Genomic DNA, 12867 nt, shown 5'->3' on the forward strand with positions numbered 1-12867 from the left:
ATGGAAAGAGTGTACAGGAGCCCTTTAGAAAGGACTCTAAAATTACTGAGAAATTTGAAGAGCAGGATTATACGCAGGAGCCAGTACCATTAGAGAGTGAAGTGAGGTGGGCACTGCAATAGCTATCCAGTAAGAAGGCACCAGGAGGAGATGGAATACCTATTGAGCTTCTCAAAGCCCTGGGAGAAGAGGCAGTTAAAATTTTAACAGCTCCATGTCAGCAAATCTGGATCACAACTAAATGACCTAGGGAATGGAAAAAAATCAGTTTACAAACCTTTATTGAAGAAAGGCAATGTGAGAGTGCACAAATTACAGAACTACAGCACTGGTTTCTCATGCAAGTAAAGTCTTACTTAAGATCATTCAGAAAAGACTGGATCCATTCATGAAGAGAGAAATGCCAGATGAACAGGCAGGATTTTGAAAAGGCAGAGGAACAAGAGATCAAATTGCCAATGTGAGATGGATAATAAAAAGAGCACAGGAATATCAAAAGAATATCTACCTTTGTTTCCTTGACTATAGCAAGGTTTTTGACTCTGCAGATCATGTGAAACTGTGGAATGTGTTAAGAACAATGGGAGTCCCAGAGCATTTCATTATCCTTCTGAGAAATCTTTATTATGAACAGAAGCTACTGTCCGAACAGATCTTTTGTTGGAATTCCTGAATATTTCACAATAGGTAAAGGGATACGGCAAGGATGTATTTTATCTCTGTACCTGTTTAACTTGTACAGTGAATATATTTTAAGAATGGCAGGGATGGAGGAGTCTTCAGTTGAAATTAAAATTAGTGGAAGAAATATTAATACTTTGAGGTATGGAGATGATACCACCTTGCTAGCAGAATGCAAAGAAGATTTGGAGGAACTTATGAAAGTTAAAGAAGAAATTGCTAAATATGGTCTTAAACTTAACCTCAAAAAGACAAAAGTTATGGCAACATGTGAACTTAATGATTTTGAAGTAGATGGGGAGAAAATGGAAGCAGTTAACAATTTTGTGCTCCTAGGATCCCGAATTGATCAAGTTGGTTAGATGATTAGAGAGCAACCCTGTCTTACACCTCTATGTATCTTGCTATTGTGGTTTTTATTTTATTACTGGCTGTTTCTATTAGGTCTTCTTGATGCTTGTAAAGATTAAATATAATCCTTCTATCTCTCCAATCTATCTTTATTGTTTTTATGTGAAACATTTGGTTCCAGTTAATACTATTGAAGGCTTTCTCCAAGTCAAGAAAGACTATCAGAGTATTTTGATTCTTCTTTCGATAACTGTTCTTAGAGCTAAGATTGCTTCTCTTATCTCCTGTTGTTTCCTGAATCCAAACTGGTTATTGCCAATATACTCTTCAGCCTTCTTTGTTAGTCTTTTTTGTATAATTTTTAATAGTATTTTTGAAGCATTTGATATTAAGCATATTGTTCGATGATTTTCACACTTGTTTGCATTATTTACTTTAGGAATGGGTATGATAGAGCATTATGTAAAGTCTTTGGGAATGATCCCCGTTTCATATATATCCTTTATGATTTTAAAAAGTATGACTTAGTTATGTTTCCTGAATATTTTATTAATTCTGAAGGGATGTTAGCAATGCCTGGTGCCTTGTTAGCTGACAATTCATTTAGTTCCCATTCAAATTAATCTTTTAATATAGTTGAACCAATTTCTTCCACATCAAGTCTTGTTTCATCTTCTATAGCCTTGGCAGCTAGATCTTTTCCACTATATAGATCTTCTAAGTACTCCTTCCATCTTTCCGAAATTTCTTCCTTATCTATAAGTATGTTCCCCTGTTTATTTTTGATAATTGTGCTTCTTCTCTTGTTTTGCTGGCTTATTCCTTTTATAATGTTATAAGCTTTATCGATTCTTCCAGTCATTGTTAAATCTTCTATTCCTTTACATTTCTGTATATACCATAGTTCTTTTGCTTCTTTATGCTTTCTATTTATTATATTTTTTATATGTTTATATTTGTCTTTGCTTTCTTCATTCAGAGTGTTTTGTATTTTCTTATTTCAGCTATTAGGTCTAGAATGTCCTGGTTAATCCATGGCTTTTTCATTTGCTTGTTCCCTTAATCCTATGCAGTCATTGGCAGCCTTGATGATCGTATTCATCAAGTGAGTCCATTTTTTCTCTGTTTTTCTTTTTACTCTCTCGAGTTTTAATGTTTTCATCGGTTTGCTGTTTATGGTTTCTATGGTTTTCCTCTTTCAGGTTATTCATGTTTCATTTGGGCCTTTTCCTTGGTTGTGACAGCTTGTTAAATTTTGGATTGCATTTCGATAAAACCAAATTGTGGTCACTATCAACATCACTCCCAGTTAACTTTTGCATGATTTTACTTGATTTTTAAATCTATTTATTGCAATAATATAATCTATTTGGTACCTTCCTATATCCCTTAGCATTTTCCAAGTATACCTTCTGTTTGGTACCTCATACCAGGTATTAGTAATGATCAGATTGAATGTGGCAGAACTCCAAAAGTCTATCTCCTCTTTCATTTCAACATCCAAGTCAACTCATGCGCACATTTCTAATCGCTCTAATCTATCAATACACTATTCACATACGTTAATGCTTTCCTTCTTTTCATTTACCCTTAAAATATGTTGATGATGTTTTTGTAGTTTGGCATGGGTCCCGTACAGACCTAGAAAAGTTCATCAATAAGATCAACACTTTTCACCATCGTATTCAGTTCACTCTTAAGTTAGAAGAGTCAGATTGCCTTTTTAGATCTCCTTACTTTGCCAACCAGATGGTAGTCTTCACTTCTCAATATTCAGAAAGAAAACACACATACTGGACTTTACATTCACCCTCTTTCATACCATCATTACTGTCAAAAATCTGGTACCATTAAGACTATATTACATCAAGCAAACTCTCTCTGCTCCACTAAATTGCTGCTCTCCCAAAAAATAAATCACATCAAGTCCACATTCCTTACTAATTGCTTTACTGAATCATATATCAAGAGGATAATTAATAATTACAGAGTTTGCTTGTCATCTGCCTCTCATTCAAATAGTGATACAGAGGTGGTCTCTCAAATCACTATTCCCTATGTTAAAGGCATCTCAGAAGGTATAGTCAAACGATTCATTAGCCTACAAGTGTCCTTTTATCCTATCAACAAGATATCTTTTGTTGATGTTGATCTTTTGTTGATATTTTCTAGCGCTAGGCTAAAGATAAGCTTCTGCCTTCAGCTCACTTTGGAGTGTATCAAATTCTTTTCTGGTACAATAATCCACATTAGCCAAACAGGTAGATCTATAGCCATGTGTCATGATGAATGTTTAGACTATGTTAAGTTACACATGGAAGAGCAATCAGGACTTCCAGAGTATGGTATCTATCACTACGAGACACTGCACTCTTTGGAAGAAAAGTAAGGTTCTCAATAAAAATAATATTCTCTTGTAACTTTTATACAAGGAGAGTTGTGAGACCTTGAGAATCTAAATCAACTGAATCAAATGAACTGAATCCAAACAGAAATGATGGATTTAAATTATCCCTGTTATGGGAAACAGCTGTTCTTCACAAATTCCAGACAATTTAAATTTAATTTAATTTAATTTTATATTTTTAATATTTAATTATATATTTTTTATTTATTATTTTCTTGTTGCAGTTATTTTTACTAGAACCTTAATATAATTAGATCATGATGCTCTACATCATGTACATGCAGTTCGCACAAGTCACTGTTGAATATACAGGTTTCTGTTTTTGTTGTTTAGTTTGGAAGTCATACTGAAGATGAACTTGATATTAGGACAAAAATTTTATACAATTAAAAATATATACATAAGTAATTCGTTTTATGTTCCATTTAAAAATAATTAATCATCATGTCTTATGTTCCTATTTGTCATGCAACACATTGAACCTGCTTCTCCTTTTGTTTATTCCATCTAACTCTTTCCTTCGGAACAGCCTTCCCAATAATGAATGGAGGGTGGTTGAACCGTGAAATGCATTGCCTGATAGAGTGGCGAGAGCGAGAATGGTCAATGAGTTTAAGGAGTGGTATGATAGACTTTGTGTTTCCTGAGAGTGACCTCCCATGTTGAGTCTTGATAGACTTGTGTTTCCTAGGAAGGACCTTCCGCGATGAGTCTTTTTACTCCTTGGAGACCTAAATAATAATAATAATAATAATAATAATTATTATTATTATTATTATTATTATTACGGGTATCTCCATGGAGTCAGCAGACTCATCGTGGGAGAACCATACTATCAAAACAATATCTATCATCTCTCTTCTTGAATTCATTTACAGATGAAGAACTCACAACTGAAGCAATGCATTCACCACCCTTCAGGCAAAAAAACCTTGTTCTCACACCCTTGTTAACCACACTTTCTTTAATTTCCAGGGATAATAATAATAATAATAATGTGTTTCCCAACAACTTCAGCCTTCATTTCTTTAAGAAAAATGTCAATATATTTCTTCTTTCTCAATCCTTATATATAGGGTTTCTGGTCGCTCTCATATGTGGAATAAATATATTAAAAAAAAATAACATAAAATATTAGTCTGGCTGTCTTGTGTAAAGTTAGAAACACATTTTTCCCATACAAAGTTTGTCATAAATACACTTAGATAGAAAGTTGGCATGATCAATAACAGACTGTAGTATATAACAATAAATAACAAATCAACAAAATTTGTTCTTGACACAAAGGTTTTAACAGAAGCTTTGAATTTGAAATTGATCTTCCTATTTGTCCCAATCAGGTTTTCTCCAGATGAATAAGAATAATGAAAGCAGAAACTAAAGAAGAGGACTGCTTTGAAATGGGTCTCCTAAAAGACCCAAGTATAAACTGATTTTTAAACGGAGATTTAAAAATATTAACTGAAGATATAACCATATGAATGAATCAATTAAAGATTTGTGGAATATTAAAAAGCAGTATTTGAAAGGTTAGGCAAAAAAAGGAGAGAGACATTACTATAAAAGAAGACTTAGACAGTTGGACGAGGCTATTTCTAGGATTATAGAAGATAAAAGAAATGCTTTCATGAGACATTTAACAACCAGATCAATTGAAGATAAGATTGAATACAGCATTTAAATTAAACTAAAATAAATCAGAAAATAAATAAATTAGCTGCTAAGAAATTATATTCTTGGTTTAATCCTTTATCCAAGTGTAAGCAAACAAAGATTGCAGATTAGTATCTTCATGACTATGCTACTTGTATATAGAGGCTAATGAATTCACATTAATTGCCTTAGTATCCCATAATACAAAGCACACATCCTTTTAGATGTCGTATAACGCAATGCATTATGAGAAGGGCCACTACCCAGACTGGTTTCAACCTTTATTAAAGTACCATTAAAGTGCATGGACTACCTCTCTCCAAATATTCTAAGTGAACTATGAGATCATTCTAAATCTCACTGAATGACCCTAAAAGGTCATTCCACTTAGTGACAAGCAAAACCCACTACTGAGCAGACTGCTTAAGTACAGATCTTCTCCAAAAACTCAGGCAATCCCTCAGAAACCAAATCAATGAGTGACCCAAAGGATCATTCCACTCATTACTTAGCAGTGGCTCTACTTAGTGACAGGCTCAGCCTACCACCAAGCAGAACTGCTCTGCTCTACACTCCAGAAGAGCCAGAACCAGAAGAAATACCAAGGTTGAAGTAATGCAGAAGACATATATTTCCCATATACAAGTAGTGAAAAGGTGTATCTTATTAATAAAGGAGTATTTTATTAATAAAATACTCTGGATTAAAGCTAGTTGGAGAAAGTTACTACTATTATCCTAAGACCCCAAAGAGTCAAAGACTCATCTAGGAGGTCCCTTTTATCATACACACACAGTTCATCATACTGTGCCCTAAACACATTCAAATTCTTTGCAGACACCACGCTCTCAGGCAATGCATTCCAATCATTCACAACTCTCCATACAAAAAAAAAAAAAAAAAAATCTACTTTTCAAAAAACTTACTCCCTTGCTCACACCCTCCTTATACCACTTCCAGGGATGCCCTCTCCTCTAATCTCCTGCCATTTTATGAAAAACTTCTTCATAGTCCTATAACAACTGCTTACCAACTTGTACATCTCTATCATATCACCCACTCTTCTTTCTATCAACTAGACTCTACAAACTGCATCTTATCAACCTTTCTCCACACTCAACACTCCAGAGACCAGAAACTACCTTAGTCAATTGCCTCTGGAGCCTTTCCAATATCACTTCATCCTTTTAAAAAGCAGGTGACCAAAGCAAAGGTTGGTCAATTGGTAGAGCCTCTGCTACTAATGGCTCATGCAAAAAGTTAAGCAAGTTTGAGCGTGGTTAGTAGTTGGAAGGAGTTCAATCGTCCGATGCTGTTGGTGCACTCTCCCTTGATGAGTCTTTGGACTCCCTAGAGGAATTACATAATAATAATAATAATTGTGCACAGTGGTCCATATGTAGCCTAATCAAGGCCTTATACAATTGAACCAAAATCTCCTTGCTTCTACAAGTTAACGGCCTTTGCATCATTACCAGTCGTGTTGTCCTCACAGTTTTCGAAATATGCATTCTAAATTTTATATCCTTATCCACCATCATCCCAAGATCTCTTATTTCCTCCACTCCAACAATAAAATCCCCACAAAGAGTAAATTCTATATAACATTTTTGTTTCCCAAATTTTAAAACCTTACATTTTGCAACATTGAACAGGAATCGACACTGCTGTGCCCATTCACTCATTCTATTCAAGGCTTCTTGTAAGGCCACAACATCAACTCTACTCTTCATAGTTCATCCCAACTTTGCATCATCTGCAAACAACCGTATATTCCCATTCAAATATTTCCCAATATCATTAATATACAGATTAAACAAAAAGGTTTTTTTTCCCACTTGGTTATAATTTAAATGAAACTTGCCAAGAAATTACATTCTTGTTTAATTCTTTATCCAAGTGTAAGCAAATTTTTTTTTTGTGAGTGAAGTATCATCATGACTTCACTTTAAGAGAAAGAAATTAATACAACAGAAAGAAAGCCATAGCTAAAAGAAAGTGAAAAAAAGGCAGAGAAAGCTAGAATAATTTCTTATCTAATTTATACAGAGAGTTAATAAAATTCAACCCAATTCTTATAAAATTTAACAAACATGAATCAAGAAATAAGAGAGAGAGAGAGAGAGAAAGAGAGAATGTAAAAATCAATGTAACTGATAAAATTACACAGCTACAGTATTTTGGGGATTTATCATCACACAATATAAAAGACTTAGAAGTACTACAATCCAAAATAATCTTACATTTTGCAACATTGAACAAGAATCCCCACTGACGTGCCCATTCAATCAAACATAACACTTTTCTAAATGAGAATATAGAAAAGTATAACACTTTTCTATGTGAGAATCGAATGATAATATTAAATAACTTTAAAAACAATACCTAGAGAAGACTGTACTAGCATGCAACTGTTCAAATATGCTGATGAAACTCTGAATTCAAGACTTACAGATTTCCTGAATAGAAGATGGGATGGGAAAAATAAAAAATAATTCTGGCAGAAATTATAATTTTTCCAGTATTTGAAAATTGAAGAATAATCTCAATGGTAGTTACAAAATACTGTATATGCAAAAATTAAAGAAAGCAAGTTTATGGAATTTCTGAGAGATAAGTATCATAAGTAGCATGATTGAAGCAACTAGGGGGCTTTAATGTTTTGGATTTGGTGATAACTTCACAAGATGTAGTTGTTAATGAAGTGTTGACACTGCTGACAGTTGGTGAGAGAGATCATGAAGTACTTGTTTGGGAAGTGATGAAACAAGAAAAAGTCACTGCCAAAAATGGATACATGTGGAAGTATAAAGCAGGTGGTTATAGGAAGCTCTGTAGTCAGTTAGCATCATTATGAGTAGATGAGCTGAGCAGAAAAGATATTCACAGTGCAAGGAAATTCACAAGGCAGTTTCTGACACAAGTAATGTATGACTGCATACCAAGGGTTAAGCGAGTAAATAGAGTATGAGTGAAATGGATGAACAGTGAAATCAAGCAAGCTGTGCTGGAAAAGAAAATGTTATGGAGGAGGTACAAAACAATTGGTGGTGATCCGATCCACGAAGAGTATAAAATGCAGGCTAGAAAGGTAATGAGCATGGGCATCATCATCATCATCATCATCATGCATATCAAGGATTTAGGCCTAGCATGGTCTGTTCCGGCCTTAGAAGTCATCATTGAATCGTTTAAGAGGATGCCCTGGTTTTCTTTTTCCTAATGGCTTGTACTTTAAGGCTTGTTTTGGTAATCTTTCTGTTTTCATTCTTTGAATGTGTTCCATCCATTTATGTTTATATTTTTGATGAGCATAGTAAAGAAAGAAAAGGTGCAGTATGAGAGAAGACCAATTATGGCAGATTAACATTGGTGGATAGCCATGGCAGCAGACTAATAGCTGCAAAGGATATAGTGGAATTGTTGAACAAGCATTTTATCAGCATATATCATACTGATGTAAATGATCTGATGTGATATTATTATTATTATTATTCAGGCCTCCATGGAGTCAAAAGACTCATCGTGGGAGGTCCTTCCTAAGAACATAAAGTCTGTCAAGATTCATCGAGGGGAGCCCCCCCCCCCCTAAGAAACACAAAGTCTATCATATCACTCCTTAAACTCATTGACCATTCTCGCTCTCACCACTTCATCAGGCAATGCATTCCACGGTTCAACCACCCTCCATGCAAAGAAACCACTCCTTTCGTAACTTCCAGGGATGGCCTCTTGTCATCACTCCTTCCTGCTGTTCAACCAAGCGAAAGAACTCCCCAGTGTCAACCCTGTAACCACCTATCAATAGTTTAAAAGTCTCAATCATATCATCTCTCCTTCTTCTATCCACCAAACTCTGCAGTCCACATTCCCTCAGCTGATCCTCAACTATCCTTGTACAGTCCTGAAACCATCTTTGTCATTCGTCAATATATAGAAGAGAGACAAGTATTAGGAGAATTGGAAGTGAAAGAAATGGAGGTGTATCAGATGTTGATTGAGTTAGATGCTAATAAGGATTAGATGTGGGAATAAATGACATATCACTGTGTATTCTTAAGGAATGTGCATCACCACAGTTGGCTATGCACTTGACTGGTTATTTAATGAAAGTCTTGCAGTGGGTAAGGTTACTAAGGAGTGGAAAGAAGGCAAAATAGTACCACTCCACAAGCATGGTTCTAAGACAGAAGTCTCCAACTATAGGCCAGTCTGTATAACTGTGGTTGTGGTCAAGGTGTTAGAGAGAGAGTGGTAAGGAATAGAATACTGGATTAGGTTGATAGACATAGCATTCTTTATGATGGTCAGCATGGATTTGTAAAGGGAATGTCCTGTTTTAGTAATTTACTTGCATTTTATGATAAGGTGACAAATGTGTTAGATAAGGGAGAATTATATACAGGTATCCCTTGATTAACATGGTTAATTAATCCCTCAATGTTACCGCGTATATCAAAATCACGTTAATCAAATCTAATAATCAATGGTAAAAATTACAATTCGTCCATGATTGATTACTGTATTAATAATTCGTTTTATGTGGTACTCTTTTAGGAAAGATAAAAAAATGAATGCAAAGTAAATGTTTAATAAATGCTTGTACCTACGTTATTTACTGCAATTATTTTATCAAAAGAAGTTATCAAGAGTCATTTGAGCAGTTTTAGTTTTTTTTTCTTATCGGCATAAATTCTACAATATCAAACAAAATGACTCTCCATACTTCAGCAAACGAGCAATAAAACATAAAGAAAAAACACTGCAAATATAATACATGATGGTACAAATTAAGTGGATATTGAATCCAACATTATTTCCAAACCGAATAGAGTTTTGAAACTACTAGAATTTCGTGCTGAATATATAGAAACTAAACATTTCAGTGGATGCAAGCATAAATAACCTTATGGGCAACTCATAGTAAAGGTGGAGGACGCTCCAGGTCACTTTCCTTAGTATTTTCCATAAATGTACAGCACATCTCCTAGAGGACATGTATGATAAATAAGTCTTTGGCTCTGTATTATAATACATGATGGTTTATTTATTTTCAATTACAATCTAAAAATTATTGAACAAAGAATGTATAAAAAAAAACAACTAAACCATACTATACTGACATCGAAGGTCGTGGTATATCTCAGATACAATTTACTGTCAAATATCACAAACCTTTACATAACATGTGTTAAACCAAACTAATAGCAAAAAACAGTGCGGAATATCACTTGTAACATGTGAATGCACAGCTACTCATGACCTTCCAAGCTATACAATGAATCATGTAAGAATATTTATATTAAACATTTTGCTTGTATCTGTCAGATCAGCTGCGAGCTCCTCAGGGTTAAAGGCACATTAATCAAAACTCTTGCCGCGTATATCAAGGGACTGCCGCAATTAATTTCACCGAGATAATCAAATCCGCGTTAAGTAAAACTGCGCTAAGCAAGGGATACCTGTACTGTGATATTCTCAGACTTTGCAAAAGCGTTTGATAGATTACCACATGACACATAATAAGTTAGTGTACAAGCTGCAGAGGATGGGAATAGATAGTATATTGGTTAGATGGATCAGAGATTGGCTCTCTGAACAATACCAGCTGGTTGTGTATAATGGAGCAGTGTCTCAAAAAAGGAGGGTAACGAGTGGAGTGTCCCAAGATTCTGTTCTTGGGTCCCTGCTGTTTAACTTGTTTGTAAACAATATATCATGTGCACTTACTGGGGATCTTCAGTTATTTGCTGATGAAGCAAAGTCAGGAAGAATAATAAGTAGCACTGCTGAGGTTAAATCCCTTCAGGAAGATTTGTATAGTCTTTTTACTTGGACAAAAGAATGGGGTTATAGTTTTAATATCAATAAGTGCAAGATGTTGCATTTTGGAGTGCATAAATATAAGGTTGTATACTATATCAATGGTGCCATACTGCAGGAAGTGGATGAGATTACAGATTTGGAAGTGATGGTTGATAATACACTGAAGTTTAGAGGGCACATTGTTAGTGTTGCAAAGGCTGCACATCACAGTGCTGCTGTGATAAGAAGTACTCTAACATGTAAGGATAAGGAAGTGGCTATGACACTGTATAAGGCACTGTCAGGCCACACTTGGACTATTCTGCTCAGATCTGGTCACCTGGTTTTTCAATGTGATGTGGAGACATCAGAAAGGGTCCAGAGACGAGTGACTAAGATAATATCAGGAGTTTGGAATGCTGGCTATGGAGAAAGGTTGAAGAAGTGTGGATTGTAGAATTTGGTGGATAGGAGGAAGAGAGATGATATGATAGAGATATTTAAGTTAGTGAGAGGATTTTATCAAATTATTCCAGAGGGAATTATAAAAAAGAATAGAGAGTGAGAGGGGAAGAACCAGATGTCATTCCTGGAAGTTATGTAAAAGTGTGGTGAAGAGAGGTGTAAGGAGTAGATTTTTTTACATGGAGAATTGTCATTGAATTGGAATGCATTAAAAAAAGGTATTGTTAATGTAAGGAGTGTTAAGTGTTTTAAGATTCTATATGATAAATATGTTGTCAGTTCAATGAACCTCCCACGATGAGTCTGTTGGAAGTTTTCCCACTTGGTTATACTATAAATTAAATATGCCAAGAAATTATATACTTGGTTTAATCCTTTATCCAAATGTAAGCAAACAAAGTTTGCACCTGAACTATTTTCAGGACTGGGGCAACTCATATAGTGAAGCTAATGACTTCACATCACTTGTCTTAGTATCCCATAATGCAAAGCACATATCCTTATAGGTATGTATATGAAGTCATCTCCTGTGACTTCATTAGCTTCAATATACGAGTTGCCCCAGTCCTGAAAATAGTTCAGGCTCAAACTTTGTTTGCTTACACTTGGATAAAGGATTAAACCAAGTATATAATTTCTTGATATCTTTAATTTATAGTATAACCAAGCAGAAAAACTTCCAACAACTTTCTCTAATCCAGAGTAGTTTAACCGTGGAATGCATTGCCTGATGGAGTGGTGAGAGCGAGAACGGTCAATGAGTTTAAGGAGTGGTATGATAGACTTTGTGTTTCTTAGGGGGGACCTCCCCTCGATGAGTCTTGACAGACTTTATGTTCTTCGGAAGGACCTCCCACGATGAGTCTTTTGACTCCATGGAGGCCTGAATAATAATAATAATAATAATAATAATAATAATAATAATAATAATAATAATAATAAACTGTGACACCTTTTGGTTACTTGTATATGAAAATATGACTTCTGCATTACTTCAGCCTTAGCATCACTTCTGGGTCTGGCTCCCACTGAAGAACCCTCAATAAAGGTTGAAACTGGGTAATGATCCTTCCCATAATGCATAGTGACCCATGGTGACACTTCCCATTATACATGTCTGCAAGGAGATGTGCATTGCATGGGAAATGGGATACTAAGGCAAGTGATGTGAAATCATATGATCCGACCACAGAAGCGAGAGCCTTTGTTGGCAGGCTGCCAAGAAGAGTCAATTCATGTTGAAGGGGAGAAAGAAATAAGACATTGTACGAATTGGTCACCAACATGCGTAAAATTTTCCAATTGTTATACAAACAAAATAGTTACCACTTTAAAATCTACAATGATCATAAAAGAGAAGTTACTTTTCCAACGTGTAATAATAAACAACTCATCGCACAATACAGACTGATTACCCTATAATCGGAATGGATTCTTCTTCTTTTGACATGCGCAGAAGTGTTGAAGGGTCTCGCGTCTGTGAGCTTACATTACCATGAGTTGCC

The 12867-nt window shown here is 35.1% G+C and overlaps 1 protein-coding gene across 1 annotated transcript in view; it reads right to left on the reverse strand.

The window, feature by feature from the left end:
• The window catches only part of LOC150092928 (cholesterol transporter ABCA5-like), a 640434-nt gene that overhangs the window by 505810 nt on the left and 121757 nt on the right, over positions 1 to 12867 (reverse strand). Inside the window, exon 6 of the mRNA XM_090414108.1 lies at positions 2594 to 2673. Within this exon, the coding sequence (XP_090270234.1) occupies positions 2594 to 2673 (80 nt within the window). The remainder of the gene's footprint in view (positions 1 to 2593; positions 2674 to 12867) is intronic.

This window comes from Typopeltis vanoorti, chromosome 24 (genome assembly GCF_054136105.1).
Source record: "Typopeltis vanoorti isolate ZY-2024b chromosome 24, IOZ_Tvanoo_1.0, whole genome shotgun sequence".
NCBI classification, from domain to species: Eukaryota; Metazoa; Arthropoda; class Arachnida; order Uropygi; family Thelyphonidae; genus Typopeltis; species Typopeltis vanoorti.